Source organism: Nomascus leucogenys, chromosome 14 (genome assembly GCF_006542625.1).
Source record: "Nomascus leucogenys isolate Asia chromosome 14, Asia_NLE_v1, whole genome shotgun sequence".
Classification (NCBI taxonomy): Eukaryota; Metazoa; Chordata; class Mammalia; order Primates; family Hylobatidae; genus Nomascus; species Nomascus leucogenys.
In genome coordinates this window covers 49,162,518-49,182,946 of record NC_044394.1, presented here as the reverse complement: position 1 = coordinate 49,182,946, position 20,429 = coordinate 49,162,518, and the positions used below count along the sequence as shown (strand labels likewise).

At 40.0% G+C, this 20,429-nt stretch overlaps 1 protein-coding gene across 1 annotated transcript in view; it reads left to right on the top strand.

Annotated features, from left to right (window-relative positions):
* Positions 1–299: 299 nt before the first annotated feature.
* TSGA10 (testis specific 10) overlaps positions 300–20,429 on the top strand; it is a 151,377-nt gene continuing 131,247 nt past the window's right edge. Inside the window, 2 exon segments of the mRNA XM_030828593.1 lie at positions 300–378; positions 13,897–14,025. Of these exon segments, the coding sequence (XP_030684453.1) occupies positions 322–378; positions 13,897–14,025 (186 nt within the window). The 5' untranslated portion in view covers positions 300–321.

The window sequence follows — 20,429 nt, the reverse complement described above, 5'->3', positions numbered from 1 at the left end:
TTGTAGACCCCGCGAGAAGGAAGGTCGAGCCGGGTACGCGTGCGCACCGGGCCTGGCGGTTAGCGGGACGGAAGCAAAGCTGGGGCGCCAGGGAGGTGGAAGACGAGCCCCACTCCGGTACAGAGCGTGAGGGCGGGGCCACGGCGGCGCCGGCTGGCGGTAACCGCCCCCGCCTCCTTCCCGCGGGCTCCCTCCTTACTCCGAGCCGCCGGGGCGGGGCCAGGACGATTTGGGGGTGGGAAGGGAGGAGAAAGGGGCGGAGGATGGAGAGTGGGCGGTTCTCGTAGCCCCCGCGGAGGCCGAGAGCTGGCAGTCGTGGGGATGAGCTCTGGGCAGGACGGCGGGCCGAGGAGCCCGGGGAGGTACCCGGAGCTCCAGGTAGAAGCTGCGGAGATGCGCGGGGTGGGGAGAGTGCTGCTACTGGGCTGGAAGGTCTCTGAGAAGGCGGCTGCAAGCGGGCAGGAGTGGCGGGTGCGGGGCCGTGGCGGGCGGAGGTGGGCGCCAGCCGTGGGAGCCGCTGTGAGGGGCAGCAGCCGGGCACTGCCGCCGGCCGGAAGCTCAGCAGCACGCGTTACCTCTGTTTCTTGGGAGGTTAGGTTTGAGCCCAGTTCCTATGGTCACCGCTTCGCGTCCTCCCGCAGCTCTCCGCTTGGTTGTTGGGGGAACTGTTCCTTTTAGAAACGCTCTGGAAGCTCTGGTGGAGCCGAGGAATTTGGAAGTCACAGATTTGGGAGTTCAGCCTGACTCCCGATCGCTCATTTCTGAGCCTCTTTCTAGACTTGGGGTGGTGAAAGGCTGAGATTACATAGGCATTTGCATGAAAATCTCAGCTAATTTTAGTAAAAATTATACACAGTAAAGGCAGGGAAAGCTGGCTTTTGTTGAAAAACTATTTGAGACTTAAATTGGATAACTAGGTGACCATGGACTTGATACCTAAAAACTCACAGAAATATGTTTTTTTTTTTCACTTTTTTTTTTTTCGCGGCTTCAGGAAAGTTTGCATAGATGACAGTGTCTCAACGTTTTCCTTCTTCCATTCCAGGACCTTATACCCTAGGAGATTTCCTTGTTTAAAATTTTCTGTACTGGTGTTCAGCATTTCAAGTATACTTTGTTTACGTGTAAGGACATAAATAGAATAACAATAGGTTTGTAAGTAGAAAAAAAAGGTTAGTTATAGAAGTAGGATGTCGCATTCGAATCTGCTTCCAGGATAAGACAGATTCTTGTTTGTATTTTAATTGATTAATGAGCCAAACTCTTCAGTCTTAATTAGTGGGAAATAACTAGGAAGGTACATTAATGAAATATTAATTTTAAATCCTAAACTTTGGCATTATTTAATGGCAGCTTCCAAAATATCTCAGGTGCTGTTTACCTTCTGAAGAAAAATCGCTGCTTGTAGCCCAGAATATAATCAGGTGTAGAGATTCTCTGAGAGATCTTTTCCGTCTTCTTTTTGAGTTGCTTAGACTAGTTTGTTTAGGACGATTTGGTTTGGAAGTCCTCCATGCACAGAGGCAATTAGAGGTATTAACTATTTATCTCCTTTTCAGATTACATATTCCTTTCCCTCCCCAGAGATAGCCACTCTCCTGACTTCTAAGATAGCCACTTCCTTGATTTTCCTTAATATTTCACATCATTGTATGTGAACATGCACATTACAGTTTGGCTTGTTTTTGAACTTCGTATAAATGGAATTGTATTAAGTATTCATTTACATCTTGCTTCTTTACTCAACATTTTTTAAGATTAATCTTTATTGTTGCTCGTGGTATTTAGTTTGCTGATTGTTTCCCAAAATATCCACTTATTTTTATTATATAAAATACTCTCAAAATTATTCATAAATCTTGTATAGTTTTCCACATCCTTCTGTTAGGCTGTTCCTTTCTACTTCAATGTCTGTTAGTCTACACTTTTGGAGACAGTATTTTTAAAAAGAAAAACCCATCTCAACTGTAGTAAGCTTTTGTGGAACCACATTTCAGAATTCCATATGAAGCACTCCAGTATTTTCCATTCTATCAAAAAATTCAATAATTTGTTGAATACATATTATGTGCTTCATATTTTGCTCAACACTGATGATACTTTTTATTATATAATCTTATTTCCTATTTCACTGAAAAATTAAAATTCAACCAGACAGAAACTTCCTCAGATTTCCATGCCACTTATCTTTTTTTTTTGAGACATGATCTCACTCTGTCGCCCAGGCTGGAGTGCAGTGGTGCGATCATGACTCACTGCAGCTTTGACCTCCTGGGCTCAAGTAATTCTCCTATCTCAGCCTCCCAAGTAGCTGGGACCAGGTGGATGCCACTGTGCCTGGCTAATTTATTTTTTAATTTTTGTAGAGACAGGAACTCACTATGTTGTCCAGGCTGGTCTCAAATTCCTGGGCTCAAGTGATCCTCTGGCCTTGGCCTCCCAAAGTGCTGGGATTATTGGGATTACAAGTGTCTAAATCTTCACCTGTCCTTGCTTTTGTCTGTCTTGTGTTGGGGCAATACATCTTTACCTGGGTTTCCTCTTATTGCCTCAGCTGTCTTTCTCCATCAATTAACATTAACTCATGTCTTAGGAATCTTCATTGTTTCTGTACTGTAGGGCTTCTTCACCTGGAGTCCAAGGACCTTAGAGAGTCTTAAATCCCCTGAAATTGTTTGTAAAGGTGTATTTGCATTTTTCTGAGGAGAGGATGCAGGACTTTTAATTCTGAAAGAGGATCCTTATGTAAAGAGAATTAAGGAACAAGTTTTTCTGTTCCTGTAATGACCTTTCCACAACCTTGGTCGTCTTCCACCTTTGTTCTACCTCTCTTCCTCTCACAATCATGCTTCCTAAGTGAAGTTTACATTTTCCATTTCTTTTTCCTTACTATTCATTCATTAGTCCCCTTCAGACTTGTTTTCACCCACCATTGAAACTGCTTTGTTCAAATCATTAAATTTTATTTTGAAATTGTTTTATTGCATTTCACCTTTGTGCTGGGCATTTTTAAGGCATTAAGGATATAACAGAGACAAAATAAAGTCTGGGGCTCTTGAATTTTATATTCTAGTAAGGAGAGATAGTAAACAAGTGAGCAAATGTTATAATTTCAAGTAGTGATAAGTGCAAATAGCTTATCACTTATTTGAGAGAGTGACTGGGAGAGAGGCTACTTTAGGTAAGAAGTCAGGGAAGACCCTCTGACATTTCAGCCAAAGAGCTGAGGGTGAGAAGATAGCCATGTGAGAGGCTGGGTAGAAAGTGTTCCTGAGAGAGGAAAAGCAAAAGCAGAGGACCTGAACTCAAATGATATTGGCACATATCTTAGTCCATTCAGGCTACTATAATGAAATAACATAGGCAACAGAAATTTAATTCTTACAGTTCTGGAGACTGGGAATTCTAAGATCAAGTTGCCAGCAGAATCAATGACTGGTGTTTTTTGGTTCATAGATGGTACCTTCAGACTGTGTCCTCATATGTTAGAAGGGGGAGAGCTCTCTGGGGCCTATTATATACAGGCAGCTCATCATGGCCCCCTAAAGGCTATGCCTTTTTTTTTTTTTTGACATGGAGTCTCTGTCACCCAGGCTGGAGTGCAGTGACATGATCTCGGCTCACTGCAATAAATCCCTTCTAATTTATTAGCAAATGTTGTTGGTTCTGCCTTCAAATATATATCCTAAATCCATCCACTTCTCTATATTTTTGTTACCACCTCCCTGGTCCAAGTCACCATCATCTCCCACCTAGAATACTGCAACCATTCCCTGCTATCTTTTTGCTTCTACTGTTGCGCCCTACAACCTATTCTCCACACTGATATATCAATCACTTCAAAATAATGAGATCCTGTGGGAGGGGAGAAGGGAGAGGGAAAACAAAAAGCGAAAAAGAAAATTATAATAAGATGATCCTGGCTCAATGGCTTCCCACTGCAATTAAGAATAAAATCCAAACTTTGTAAGGCCTTACATGATTTGGCCCTTGTCTTCACTTAAAAGATCTAGTACTCCCTTTGTTCACCCAATAGCTTTTTCTTTCTGTTCCTCTAATGTGTGGCTTCACTCTGAATGTCTGTGTCCTCACAAAATTTTTAGGTTGAAATTCTAACCCCTAAGGTTAATCACATTAAGAGGCACAGTCTTGGCTGGGTGCAGCGGCTCACGCCTGTAATCCCAACAGTTTGGGAGGCTGAGGCGGGTGGATCATGAGGTCAGGAGTTTGACACCAGCCTGGCCAAGATGATGAAACCCCGTTTCTACTAAAAATACAAAAGTTAGCTGGGCATGGTGGCAGGCGCCTGTAATCCCAGCTACTTGGGAGGCTGAGGCAGGGAATTGCTTGAACCTGGGAGGTGGAGGTTCCAGTGAGCTGAGATCATGCCACTGCACTCCAGCCTGGGTGACAGAGCACAACTGTCTCAAAAAGAAAAAAAAAAGGAAGTCTGTTTTAGACACGTTAACGTAGCCATGGCTGTGGACATCCCCTAAAAGTAATATAATGCATTAAGTGCTCCAGTAGGGATATGTTCATAGTTCTTTTGGAATGAAGAGTAGATCCTAAGTCTTTTTTGAAGAAGTAGAAGTCAGAAGTACTTTTTTTGTGCTTCTTTCTCAGTGTTACCTTAGCATCTATGTGCATTACTCTGATGTAGCAGTAATTATGCTGTGCTGTAATTTCTGATTTATTTGTTCTGGACTTTCCTAGATTCATTTAGGGTTGCAGTTGTAAGATTCTATTTGTTTTACATCTTTTTATCCCCAGAAACATATTTCTGGTTCATTCTTATTCTAGCTATTTATAAGTTTACTTATAAAGTGAATACATGTGACTGCTACAGTCTGAAAGCATGAACTAAAACAGTGATAGTAGGGATGGAAGAAATGTAACCGAGATAATTTTTAGTGAAAAGAGCAGTAGGACTTGATAGCCAATTAAATAAGTTGACTCAGTGAGAGGAATTAGTAATATGTATAGTGCTTATCATGTGCCAGGCACTATTCTAAGTGCTAAAGTTAAAACATATATTAATTCATTTAATCCTCACACAACTCCATGTTGCAGAGCCTTTTTTAAAATTTTTTAATTTTTATTATTTTTTTTTATTTTTTATTTTTTTGGTACGAAGTCTTGCTCTTGTCCCCAGGCTGGAGTGCAATGGCACAATCTAGGCTCTCTGCAACCTCTGCTTCCCAGGTTCAAGTGATTCTCCTGCCTCAGCCTCCCGAGTCACTGGGATTATAGGTGCCTGCCACCACACCCAGCTAATTTTTGTATTTTTATAGAGATGGATTTTCACTATGTTGGCCAGGTGGGTCTCAAACTCCTGACCTCAGGTGATCCACCTGCCTCAGCCTCCCAAAGTGCTGGGATTACAGGCATGAGCCACTGCACCCAGCCAATGCAGATACTCTTATTATCATCCCTGTTTTGTAAATGAGGAAGCTATAGTCAGAGAAGTAACGAGGTCACCTAAGATCACGCAGCTCAGATGCGGCAGAACTAGGATAATGAATGTAGGCAGGCTGATACCAAAATACATGATATTAACCACTCTGCTGTGTGACTTCCTAATTGAGAATGAAAGTTCTTCCTTATTTTAGACTTCACATTGAAAAAAACTAAAGAATAAATTAAAAATAATTTTTAGTGGCTGGCAAGATGGCCGAATAGGAACTGTTCTATTCTGTCTGCAGCTCCCAGTGAGATGAACGCAGAAGGCAGGTGATTTCTGCATTTCCAAATGAGTGTAAACAAAGCTGGTGGGAAGTTCGAACTGGATGGAGCCCACCACAGCTTGGCTAAGCTGCTGTAGCCAGACTGCCTCTCTAGATTCCTGCTCTCTGGGCAGGGCATCTCTGAAAGAAAGGCAGCAGCCACAGTCAGGGGCTTATAGATAAAACTCCTATCTCCCTGGGACAGACCACCTGGGGGAAGGGGTGGCTGTGGGCACAGCTTCAGCAGACTTGAATGTTCCTGCCTGCTGGCTCTGAAGAGAGCAGCAGAGTGCTCAAGCTCTGCTAAGGGACAGACTGCTGCCTCAAGTGGGTCCCTGACCCCGGTGCCTCCTGACTGGGAGACATCTCCCAGCAGGGGTCAACAGACATATAGGAGAGCTCTGGCTGGCATCTGGTGGGTGCCCTTCTGGGACGAAGCTTTCAGAGGAAGGAACAGGCAGCAATCTTTGCTGTTCTGCAGCTTCTGCTGTTTGCTGGTGATACTCAGGCAAACAGGGTCTCGAGTGGACCTCCAGCAAACTCCAGCAGACCTGCAGCAGAGGGGCCTGACTGTTAGAAGGAAAACTAATAATAGCATCAATATCAACAAAAATGACGTCCACACAAAAACCCCAGAAACCCCATCTGAAGGTCACCAACATCAAACACCAAAGGTAGATAAATTCCTGAAGATGAGGAAAAACCAGCGCAAAAAGGCTGAAAATTTCAAAAACCAGAACACCTCTTCTCCTCCAAAGGATTACAACTGCTCGCTGGCAAGGGAGCAAAACTGGACAGAGAATGAGTTTGACAGATTGACAGAAGTAGGCTTTAGAAAGTGGGTAATAACAAGCTCCTCTGAGCTATAGGAGCATGTTCTAACCCAATGCAAGGAAGCTAAGAACCTTTAAAAAGGTTAGAGGAATTGCTAACTAAAATAACCAGTTTAGAGAAGAACATAAATGACCTGTTGGACCTGAAAAACACAGCATGAGAACTTGGTGAAGCATACACAAGTATCAATAGCTGAATTGATCAAGTGGAAGAAAGGCTATGAGATTGAAGATCTACTTAATGGAATAAAGCGTGAAGACAAGATTAGAGAAAAAAGGATGAGAAGAAACGAACAAAGCCTCCAAGAAATATGGGACTATGTGAAAAGACCAGACCTGCCTTTGATTGGTGTACCCTGAAAGTGACAGGGAGAATGGAACCAAGTTGGAAAACACTCTTCAGGATATTATCCAGGAGAACTTCCCCAACCTAGCAAGGCAGGCCAACATTCAAATTCAGGAAATACAGAGAACACCACCAACATACTCCTCGAGAAGAGCAACCCCAAGACACATAATCGTCAGATTCACCAAGGCTGAAATGAAAGAGAAAATGTTAAGGGCAGGCAGAGAGAAAGGTCGGGTTACCCACAAAGGGAAGCCCATCAGACTAACAGTGGATCTCTGCAGAAACCCTACAAGCCAGAAGAGAGTGGGGGTCAGTATTCAACATTCTTAAAGAAAAGAATTTTCAACCCAGAGTTTCATATCCAGCCAAACTAAGCTTCATAAACAAAGGAGAAATAAAATCTTTTACACACAAGCAAATGCTGAGATATTTTGTCACCACCAGACCTGGCTTACAAGAGCTCCTGAAGGAAGCAGTAAACATGGAAATGAAAAACGTACCAGCCACTGCAAAAACATACCAAATTGTAAAGACCATCAACACTATGAAGAAACTGCATCAACTAATGGGCAAAATAACCAGCTAGCATCATAATGACAGGATCAAATTCAAACATAACAATATTAACCTTAAATGTAAATGGGCTAAATGCCCCAACTAAAAGACACAGACTGGCAAATTGGATAAAGAATCAAGACCCATTGTTGTGTTGTATTCAGGAGACCTATCTCACATGCAAAGACACACATAGGCTCAAAATAAAGGGATGGAGGAGTATTTACCAAGCAAATGGAAAGCAAAAAAAAGCAGGGGTTGCAGTTCTAGCCTCTGATAAAACAGTCTTTAAACCAACAAAGATCAAAACAAGACAAAAAGGGCATTACATAGTGGTTAAGGGATCAATGCAACAAGAAGAGCTAATTATCCTAAATATATATGCACCCAATACAGGGCACCCACATTCATAAAGCAAGTTCTTAGAGACCTACAAAGAGACTTAGACTCCTACAGAATAATAGTGGGAGACTTTAACACCCCACTGTCAATATTAGATCAACTAGACAGAAAATTAACAAGGATATTCAGGACTTGAACTCAGCACTGGACCAAGTGGACCTAATAGACATCTACAGAACTCTCTACCCCAACTCAACAGAATATACATTCTTCTCAGCAACACATCACACTTATTCTAAAATTGACCACATAATTGAAGTAAAACACTCCCCAGCAAATGCAAAAGAATGGAAATGATAACAGTCTCTCAGACCACATTGCAATCAAATTAGAACTCAGGATTAAGAAACTCACTCAAAACCATCCAACTATATGGAAACTGCTCCTGATTGACTACTGGGTACATAATGAAATTAAGGCAGAATTAAGTTCTTGGAAACCAATGAGAACAAAGACACAACATACCAGAATCTCTGGGACACAGCTAAAGCAGTGTGTAGAGGGAAATTTATAGCACTGAATGCCCACAGGAGAAAGCAGGAAAGATCTAAAATCGACACCCTAACATCACAATTAAAAGAACTAGAGAAGCAAGAGCAAACGAATTCAAAAGCTAGCAGAAGATAGGAAGTAACTAAGATCAGAGCAGAACTGAAGGAGATAGAGACACGAAAAGCCCTTCAAAAAATCAATGAATCCAGGAGCTGGTTTTTTTAAAAGATAAAATAGATAGACTGCTAGCCAGACTAATAAGAGAGAAGAATCAAATAGACATAATAAAAAATGATAAAGGAGATATCACCACTGATCCCATAGAAATACAGACTACCATCAGAGAATACTATAAACATCTCTACACAAATAAACTAGAAAATCTAGAAGAAATGGATAAATTCCTGTACACATATACCCTCCCAGGACTAAACCAGGAAGAAGTCGAATCCCTGAATAGACCAATAACAAGTTCTGAAATTGAGGCAGGAATTAATAGCCTACCAACCAAATAAAAGCCCAGGATTAGATGGATTCATAGCTGAATTCTACCAGAGGTACAAAGAGGAGCTGGTACCATTCCTTCTGAAACTATTCCAAACAATAGAAAAAGAGGGAATCCTCCCTAATTCATTTTATGAGTCCGGCATCATCTTGATACCAAAACCTGGCAGGGGAACAACAACAACAACAAAATATCAGGCCAATATTTCTGATGAACATCGATGTGAAAATCCTCAATAAAATACTGGCAAACCAAATCCAGCAGCACATCAAAAAGCTTATTCACCATGATCAAGTCGGCTTCATCCCTGGGATGAAGTTGTATGGTTCAACATACTCAAATCAATAAACATAATCCATCACATAAACAGAACCAATGACAAAAACCACATGATTATCTCAATAGATGGAGAAAAGGCCTGTGATAAAATTCAACACCCCTTCATGCTAAAAACGCTCAATATACTAGGTATTGATGGAACGTGTCTCAAAATAATAAGAGCTATTTATGACAAACCCGTAGCCAATATCATACTGAATGGGCAAAACCTGGAAGCATTCCCTTTGAAAACCAGCACAAGACAAGGATGCCCTCTCTCACCACTCCTGTTCAACATAGTATTGGAAGTTCTGGCCAGGGCAATCAGGCAAGTGAAAGAAATAAGGGGTATTCAAATAGGAAGAGAGGAGTCAAATTGTCTCTGTTTGCAGATGACATGATTGTATATTTAGAAAACCCCACTATAAGCAACTTCAGCAAAGTCTCAGGATACAAAATCAATGTGCAGAAATCAAAAGCATTCCTATACACCAGTAATAGACAAACAGCCAAATCATGAGTGGACTCCCATTCACAATTGCTACAAAGATAATAAAATACCTAGGAATCCAACTTACAAGGGATGTGAAGGACCTCTTCAAGGAGAACTACAAACCACTGCTCAAGGAAATAAGAGAGGACACAAACAAATGGAAAAACATTCCATGCTCATGGATCAGAAGAATCAATATTGTGAAAATGGCCATACTGCCCAAAGTATTTTATAGATCAATGCTCTCCCCATCTATTTTCTTCACAGAATTAGAAAAAAACGTCTTTAAATTTCACATGGAACCAAAAAAGACCCCATATAGCCAAGACAATCCTAAGCAAAAAGAACAAAGCTGGAGGCATCATGCTACCTGACTTCAAACTATACTACAAGGCTACAGTAACCAAAACAGATATATACCAATGGAACAGAACAGAGGCCTCAGAAATAACGCCACACATCTACAACCATCTGATCTTTGACAAACCTGACAAAAGCAATGAGGAAAGGATTCTCTATTTCATAAATGATGTTGGGAAAACTGGCTAGCCATATGCAGAAAACTGAAACTAGACCCCTTCCTTACACCTTATACAAAAATTAACTCAAGATGTATTAAAGACTTAAACATAAAACATAAAACCATAACAACCCTAGAAGAAAACCTAGGCAATACCATTTAGGACATAGGCATGGGCAAAGACTTCATGACTAAAACACCAAAAGCAATGGCAACAAAAGCCAAAATTGACAAATGGCTCTAATTAAACTAAAGAGCTTCTGTACAGCAAAAGAAACTGTCATCAGAGTGAACAGGAAACACAGAATGGGAGAAAATATTTGCAATCTACCCATCTGACAAAGGGCTAATATCCAGAGTCTACAAGGAACTTAAATTTACAGGAAAAAAAACAGATGACCCCATAAAAAAGTGGGCAAAGGATATGAACAGACACTTCTCAAAAGAAGACATTTATGCAGCCAACAAACATGAAAAAAAGCTCATCATTGGTCGTTAGAGAAATGCAAATCAAAACCACAATGAGATAACCATCTCATGCCAGTTTGAATGGCGATCATTAAAAAGTCAGGAAACAGCAGATGCTGGAGAAGTTGTGGAGAAATAGAAATGCTTTTAACACTGTTGGTGGGAGTGTAAATTAGTTCAACCATTGTGGAAGACAGTGTGGTGATTCCTCAGGGATCTAGAATCAAAAATACCATTTGACACAGCAATCCCATTACTGGGTATATACCCGAAGGATTATAAGTCACTCTAAAGACATATTCACATGTATGTTTATTGCAGCACTGTTCATAATAGTAAAGACTTGGAACCAACCTAAATGCCCACCAATGATAGACTAGATAAAGAAAATGTGGCACATATACACCATGGATACTGTGCAGCCATTAAAAAGGATGAGTTCATGTCCTTTGCAGGGACATGAATGAAGCTGGAAACCATCATTCTCAGCAAACTAACACAAGAACAGAAAACCAAACACTGCATGTTCTCACTCATAAGTGGGAGTTGTACAGTGAGAACACCTGGACACAGGGAGGGGAACATCATATACCAGGGCCTGTCAGGGAGTGGGGGCCTAGGGGAGGGATAGCATAAAAAAGAAAAAATTTTTTTTTGAAAAGGAACATTGTTTCACTTGCCTTCTCTGAGAATTGTACAGGAGCACAAGTTCCATTCTAATGATGAGATTGCAGCAAGGTTGAGGATATTTATGTGGCCTGAGGTAGGGAAGCTCAGGTAGGGAAGACCAGACATGGGAATTTCAGATACACTGATGTCTCTTTCCTCTAGAGATATTGCCCCCAAAGCTGGTGGAGGGAGGATAGCAACTCCAGCATGATTGGTTAGGATTGTCAGGTGGACTTGTGGTCTCTTGCTATTTTTAATTCCTAGCTGGGCCTGATAGGTAATTTTGCAAAAGTCCCACTTTATTCGGTTTACCAAAGAGGAGGAAGAAAGTTTAATTTTGTCTGCTTTATCACACTGCTTCATTATCAACCTCAACAAATTTTTTGACACTTTTTATTACATAAATAACTCTGTGCAGGTTAATGGGGATAGAGAGAGTTTTTGGTCGTTGCTTGTTCTTAAGAGTCTAATAAATGTGTGAGGAAGATATCCAGAAAAATTTAGAACATAAATTCTTCTATAATCTACATATAAATATTAATTAAGAGATTATCATTATGCAGTGGAGAAGACAGAGAAAACCTGGAGAATATGGAATTCCAGCTGAGCCTTAGAAGTGTCTTAAGTTAAATGGAGAAAAGAGTGAGGGCAAGGTTTATTGAACAGATGATAAAATACTTTTGAATATATGTATTAAGAATGTGTTGGCTGGGTGCAGTGGCTCATGCCTATAATCCCAGGGAGACCTAGGCAGGAGAATCTCTTGAGCCCAGGAGCTCAAGTCCAGCCAGGGCAACATAGGGAGACCCTGACTCTACAAAATTTAAAACAGTTAGCCAATTGTGGTGGCACATGCCTGTGTTCCCAGCTATTTGGGAGGCTAGGGTGAGAAGATTGCTTGGGCCTGGGGTTCGACGCTGCAGTGAGCCGTGATCATGCCAACCTGGGTGACAGAGCGAGACCCTTATGTGTTGCATAGTTTGTCTTTCATAGAGGGATTCTTGGAGGTACCAAGTAGGAGATAAGTTTGGAGAAGTAGGAAGGGACAAAATTACAGAAGTACTCTGAATATTGGATGGGTTTAGACTTAAATAGATCCTTGCTATTCAAATAAATAAGAAATTACAGCACAGCATGATTCAACATGTGGTCTCTGTACCAACCAAATAGGGATCTCCAAGCAGCTTTATGGAAATGTCAAATCTCACCTGTAAATAAGAATCTGCGTTCACACAACATTCCCAGATGATTCTTAAATTCAATAAAAATTGAACAGTACTGCTCTAGTGAGGAGTTGTTTCATTCTGTTATTCTAAGTCATGTTTATAACTAGCAATACGTTTTTCAACAGAAACCATGTAAGAAATGGTAGTTAGGAGTTCAGTCCAGCCCCTAGGGGTTTAAATGCTTCATAATTTGAAATATTCTGTGAGATCTAATGTTGAGGTTCCAGGTGGGGCAGTAACTGTTGCAATGAAGAAGAGTTGTGTCTTGTTTAGAGAAGAGAAAAAAGGGAAATAAATCCGCCGGCCTGTCTAGGTGCTGGGTTACACAGACTGCATCATAAAGTCAGTGACTGGGGAGATCCTGATTCTGTAATTCTCTAGGTAGGATTTTGGAGAACAGCAGTTGTGTTTTGAGGAAAGATCTAAGATGCTCATGACAAATTCTCTTTTAACATAATGGTAGCCTTGATTCAAGGAAAGAAAAAATTGTTTTCCTAAGTTACACAATCTCTAAGATACGTTGTCAAGTAAAACAGCGTGATGCAGAATAGTATGTATAGTATGCTAAAGTGAAAAATCTCTAACATTTGTTATTTTGCATATGTGTACATATATACAGCTGTAGTATAAATTCCTAGAAATTATTTGAACGGAAGCTATGTGCATTTGTCATGTTGATAGATTTTATACAGTTGTTCTCCATAAATATTGTATCAATTTACACTCTCACCGGTGATATATAAGGATGCTATATCCATCTTACTGATCTTTGCCATGTGATGGTTAAAAGGGGGTATCTCAGTGTTGTTTTAATTTGTGTCACTAAAGGTTGAGATTGAACATCTTAATATTTAAGAGCCATTTCTGTAAATGTTCACATTCTTTGCCAATTTTTCTATTAGAGTATTTTTTTAATCTTTTTTATTTCTAGGGATTATTTATATATTAAGGAAATTCACTCTTTGTGATATGAATTGCAAACCTTTTTTCTTGTATAGAGTAGCAACAGCAAACGTAGCTCGCTAATAGCTATTTTGGACAACACAAGCCTAGAGGTAGACTATTTAATTTGCTACTGATCCATATTTCTGTAGAACCGTGATTACCAAAAGGATAGTGTAGGGAATGTCTTTGAAAAGCATGTTCAGTACCATTTGGATAACACACAGAAAAAGTTTTATAAAGTTTAAGAAGGTAAAGTTTGATGAAATCCTCTTAGCTGGTGGGAAATGGTTGAAAAAAATCTAAGAATATTATCAATTTTCAAAATGTATTGATGTGGGAAATCACAGAGCTGTTTTAAACTGAATGCCTCTATAATTATTTCCCATTCTTTGTACTAGGTTACCACCAAAGAACATGATTTTGGTCTAGGGGCTCCAGTTTCTGAAGCTGAAAACTGCCAGAATACTCTCCAGCTAGAACGAGAAGTGAGAAACCAAGATAGATTCATCTCGACACTGAAATTACAGGTTGCGTTTAGTTACAACATATTTTCCTGACTTAATTTGGGGTGGGAGCCTATTTTGAAACAAGAAGATAGAGAATAACCAACTACTAATTCAGAGCTCATTTAAATGTTATGGGTCTAAAATCATTCAGTTTTTATCTTGACCATTTTGATAAACAAAGTCAGAGTCAATGAGTGCAAACTACATGTCAAGTGTTGTGTCAGATGTTTTCAGGTATACAGTTTTTACTTAATCATCCCGAACTTGTGAAAAAGTGACGCCGTTTCCATTTGCAGATGTGGAAGCTGAAGTTCTAAGAGGTTAAATAATTATGACAGTTGAGTAACAAGTGACAGAACTACGATTTCTCCAAACTCCCGTGTTAGCTGGGATTTGAACTTAACTCTCTGAACTCCAAGTTCAGTATTGTTCCTGTTCTTCTGATGCTTGACATGTAATATAGCTATTAATAAAGGTTATTAAAAGAGATTTCTTTTTCCAGGAAGATAGACTTACATTTTTTTGTTCCTCCTGCCAAGTACAGCTAAAATCTCTGAATATTATGTATACAAGAATTTAAGACTGGCTGGGCGCGGTGGCTCACGCCTGTAATCCCAGCACTTTGGGAGGCCGAGGCGGGTGGATCACGAGGTCAGGAGATCGAGACCACGGTGAAACCCCGTCTCTACTAAAAATACAAAAAATTAGCCGGGCGCGGTGGCGGGTGCCTGTAGTCCCAGCTACTCCGGAGGCTGAGGCAGGAGAATGGCGTGAACCCGGGAGGCAGAGCTTGCAGTGAGCCGAGATCGCGCCACTGCACTCCAGCCTGGGCGACAGAGCGAGAGACTCCGTCTCAAAAAAAAAAAAAAAAAAAAAAAAGAATTTAAGACTTTGAAAGGTGGCTAAGGATCTCAAGACACAAAGAACAACATGTTTATTCCTGGGTTTCTTTTTCTCCATATGTCCCAGACAGCTGCTAGAAAAACTGGCAACCGGAAATAACAATAGGCACAAAAGAAAGACCCAAGAAAAGCTACTCCTCCCCTAGGCAAAGGACCAGGAAAGGAGCAGCCTATCAAGGCAGACAACTTTTAAGACAGTAACTATCCACTCCAAGCAAATACCACAGAAAAAACTACAGCCCCATTCCTGCCAGCTCAGGCCAAGTAAAGAGCCTACACTTTCCACGCTTGCCAGACTATAACAAGGAGCCCCACTTGTGCTTCACCTACATTCTTTCTCTTCCCACTCCTCCCACACCAGGGTGATATCAGAGAAGGCTAAGTGGGAAACTAGGACTTGTATCCTCACCAGGGGATAAGGAGGCCCTGAACCCCATGATGTCAGCAGAGACAACATGAGGAGCCAAGGCATCTACTCCCACTTTATAGTAAGAGGCACTCTTTCTTCTTGCTGTGGTGGAGACCTGAACGTTTGCCACCTATCAGCAATAAAGGCCACCCATCCATGGTGTCAGTGGGGGACACGTGGGAAACAGTAATGAGGCACCTCTGGGATTCCTCCCAGGCTGGTGGTAATGGCAGAGGCCTAGTGGGGAGCCTGAACTCCCACTCTTGCCTAGCAGTATCTAGGAACACCGCCCTTTCCAGATATCAACAGATGCCAAGTTGAGGAACTGGACTTCTACTTTGATCTAGCAGAAATAAGGCAATGTCCCTCCTTTTTAGTTGGAGCAGTGTCGCAGGAGGCCTACTAAAACAGAAGATCCAGAGTCTGATAATGCTAGGTCTCAATTTTTAAAAAAGGCATTGTAATCCAAAGAATCAAGAAGATTTGAGAAAAGACAAGAGAAGCCAACACTGAAATGGAACGGATGTTGTAATTATCTGGCAAGGACTTTAAAGCAGTCATATAAATGCTTCAGCAAGCAATTTGAACATGCTGGAAACGAATGAAGAAAAGTTGTCTCAGGAAAAAATAAGAGATATAAAGAAGAACCAAATGGACATTTTGGAACTAAAAAATAAAGTAACTGTCCACACAAAAATCAGCCTATGAATGTTTATAGCAGCTTTATTATAATTGCCAAAAACTTGGAAGCAACCAAGATGTCTTTGAATAGATGAATGGATAAGGAAACTGTTGTACACCTATACAATGGGATAGTATTCAGTGTATTTTAAAAATGAGCTACGTAGCCATGAAAAGACACAGAGTGAACCTTGAAAGCGTGTTACAAACCTGAAAAGGCTACGAAATATATGATTCCAACTACATGGAGATGATAAAACTATAGAAACCATAAAAAGAGCAGTAGTTACCAGGAATTGGAGGGAGAGGGGATGAATAGTTGGAGCACAGGATTTTTAGGGGAGTGAAACTATTCTGTATGATATACTAATAAGTGGATACATGTCATCCTATCTGTGTCAAAACTCACAGAATGGATAACACCAAGAGTGAACCCTAAGGTAAACTATAGACATTAGTTATTAATAATATAACAGTAGGCCAGGCGTGGTGGCTCACCCCTGTAATCCCAGCACTTTGGGAGGCCAACGTGGGCAGATCATGAGGTCAGGAGATCGAGACCATCCTGGCTAACACGGTGAAACCCCGTCTCTACTAAAAATAGAAAAAAATTAGCTGGGCATGGTGGCAGGCGCCTGTAGTCCCAGCTACTCGGGAGGCTGAAGCAGGAGAATGGTGTGAACCCGGGAGGCAGAGGTTGCAGTGAGCCGAGATCATGCCGCTGCACTCCAGCCTGGGCAACAGAGCAAGATTCTGTCTCAAAATAATAAATAATAATAATAATAATGATAATGTAACAGTATTATTTCCTCAGTTGTAACAAATATACCATATTAATACAAAATGTAAATAATAGAGGAAACTGTGTTGAGGAAGAGAGAGAGGAGTATGCGGGAACTGTTTGTACTTCCTAATCAATTTTTTGTAAACCTAAAACTACTCCATAAACTTAGTCTATTAACTACATGAGAGAAAATATTTCCAAATTACATATCTGAAAAGGGCTTAATATCTAGAATATACAAAGGACTCCTAAAATTAGCCCCTTTTCCCCCAAAAAAATCTAATTCAAAAATGAGCAAAGGACTTGAACAGACATTTCTCCAAAGAAGATATACAAATGTCAATAATTACATGAAAAAGATGCTCGACATCATCAACTATTAAAGAAATGCAAATCAAAACCATGATATACCACTTCATACCCATTAGGATGGTTGTTATAATGGAAAATAACAAGTGTTGGTGAGGATGTGAAGAAATGGAACACTTGCATTGCTGATGGGAATGTAAAATGGAGCCACCATGGTGAAAAATCATTTGATGGTTTCTCAAAATTTTAAAGACAGAATAATCATATGATCCAGCTATTCCACTCCTAAGTATATACCCTAAAGAGTTGAAAACACGGACTCCAACAGATACATATATACAAATGCTCATAGCAGCATTATTCACAGTAGCCAAGAGGTAGAAAAAACCTAAATGTCAACAAATGAATGGATAAACAAAATATGGTATGTGCTTACAATGGAATATTACTCAGATTCAAAAAGGAATGACATTCGGATACATGCTGCAAAATGAATGAACCTCAAAAACATTGTACTAAGTACAATAAGCCAAACATAGGAAGACAAATAATGCTTGATTCCACCTCTACCTAGAATAGGCAAATTATGGAGATAGAATTGTTGTTTAATGGGTACAGAGTTTTTTGGGGGAGGGGAATAAAAAAATTCCGGAAATAGTGGTGATGGTTGTACAGCATTGTGAATATACTTAATGCCACTGAGTTATGTACTTAAAAATTGTTAAAATGAAAATTATGTATATGTATTTTGTGACAATAAAACAAGCTTAAAAATAGAGTAACTGAAAATAAAAACTCAATGTTCTCAATAGAATGGAGGAGAGGAATGAATCAGTGAACATGAGACTAGAAAAATAATTACCTAATGTGAACGTCAGAGAGAAAATAGATTGAAAAAAATCTGAATAGAGCCTCAGAGACAGGTAAAACCGTGTTCGACAAAAAAATGAGAGAAGGTGGTGCTAAAAAAAATTTGAAGAGATAATGGCTGAATTTCCCACAAATTTGGCACAAAGACATAAAACAGATGAAAGTAGGTGACTGAATACCTAACAGGAGTCACCCAAAGAAATGCATGCCAAGACACTAAAAAATCCTGAAAGTAACCAGAGAGAAACCATGCGTTATCTATAGAAGAACACCAATTCAAGTGACGGCAGATATTTTTCATCTGAAAGATTGGAGGTAAGAAGGAAGTGGCACAACATTTTTCAAGTGCTAGAGAAAAGCAAACCTGTCAACTCAGAATTTTATATACAGAGAAAGTATCCTTGAAGGTTGAGGGAAAATAAAGACATTCTCAGATAAAGAAATATTAAGATAATTTGTGCCAGCAGAGCTACCCTAAAAGAATAGCTAAAAGTATTTCTCTAACCAGAAAGGAAGTGATAAAAGAAGTAATCTTGGAGCAGTAGGAAGAACAATATACAGAGCAAAAAATATAGGTAAATGAAATAGAATTTCTTTCTTTCTTTCTTTTTTTTTTTTGGAAACAGGGTCTTGCTCTGTCATCCAGGCTGTAGTGCAGTGGCATCATCTCTGCTTACTGCAGCCTTGGCCTCCTGGGCTCAAGCAGTCCTCCCACCTCAGCCTTTCAATTAGCTGGGACTGCAGGCATGCACCACCATGCCTGGCTGATTTTTTTTTTTTTTTTTTTTTTTTTTTTTGGTAGAGATGGGGTTTCGCCATGTTGCCCAGGCTTCTCTTGAACTCCCATTCTTAAGTGATCCACCTGCCTCAGCCTCCCAAAGTCTTGGGATTACAGATATGAGCCACTACTCTGAGCCAAATTTTTTTTTTAAGTTTACAAAATTGTATTTAACTATTGAATGTGGTTCTAAATGCATGTAGAGGAAATATTTAAGACAATTATTTCATTAATAGGGGAGAGTAAAGGGAGCTAACAGGAGGTAAGGTTTCTGTACTTTCACTTGAACTGTTAAAATGTAGGCTATGATAAGTTCTGTATATATAATGTAATGCGTAGAACAACTGGTAGAAAAAGATCAAACAAGAGTTACACTCAGAAACACTATAAATAAGTCAACGTAGAATTCTAAAAAATGTTGAGGTAATCCACAGGAAGGCACCAAAAACAAAACTCTTCATTATTTCAACACTTATGACTACAGTAATCAAGACTGTGATATTGGTGAGGGATAGATACATACGTGAATGGTACGGAACAAATAATCTAGAGATAGTCCTATACAAGTACAGCCAAACGATTTTTTGACAGAGATGCAGATGCAGTTCAGTGGAAGATAGTATTTTCAACAAGTGGTGTTGGAGCATTTAGATATAGGGAAAACAGTTACCCTCCACTTAAATCTCACACTTCATAAAAAATTAAATGGACCATAGATGTAAATGTAAAACATAAAACTATGAGACTTTTAGGAGGTAACATAGGAGAAAATTTGCAGAAAGTTAGGCTTGGATGGAAAGTTATTAGATATGATACCAAAAGCATGACTCATAAAAGGAAAAATTGGTAATATGGACTTAAGCAAAATTGAAGTTTTTGGCCGGGTGTGGTGGCTCGTGGTTATAATCCCTGCACTTTGGCAGGTGGATGGATCACTTGAGGCCAGGAGTTCAAGACCAGCCTGGCCAACATGGCAAAACCCCATCTCTACTAAAAATTACACAAATTAGCTAGGCATGGTGGTGCATGCCTGTAGTCCCAGCTACTTGAGAGGCTGAGGTGGGAGGATCACTTGAACCCAGGAGGCAGGTTGCAGTGAGCTGAGATTGTACCACTGCACTCCAGCCTGGGTGAGAGTGAGATTCTGTCTCAAAAATATACACAGACACATGAATATATATACTTCTGTGAAGTATCTCTTCATGTCTTTTGCTCATTTTCTAACTGAATTGTTTGCTTTTCACTGTTTTCAATTTTAAGAGTTCTTCATTTAATACAATAGGTATGAGTCCTTTAGCAAATATGTGGTTTGTAGTTAGTCTTTTACTTTGCAGAAGACCTGCTAAGATGATGAAAAGACTAACAACAAACCACATATTTGCTAAATGACTCGTACCTATTGTATCAAATGAAGAACTCTTAAAATTGAACAGTGAAAAGCAAACAATTCAGTTAGAAAATGAGCAAAAGACATGAAGAGATACTTCACAGAAGGATGTCTGGTATACTAGAAAAAGATGTTCAGCCTCCGTAGACATCAGGGGAATGCAAATTAAGGCCATGATGAAATAACAATACAGTAACTAAAATAAAAAATAGTGACAATACCAAATGCTGGCAAGGATGTGGAGAAACTGGATCACTCATCCATTCCTGGTAAGAATATGAAATGGTACAGCCACTCTGGAAAAT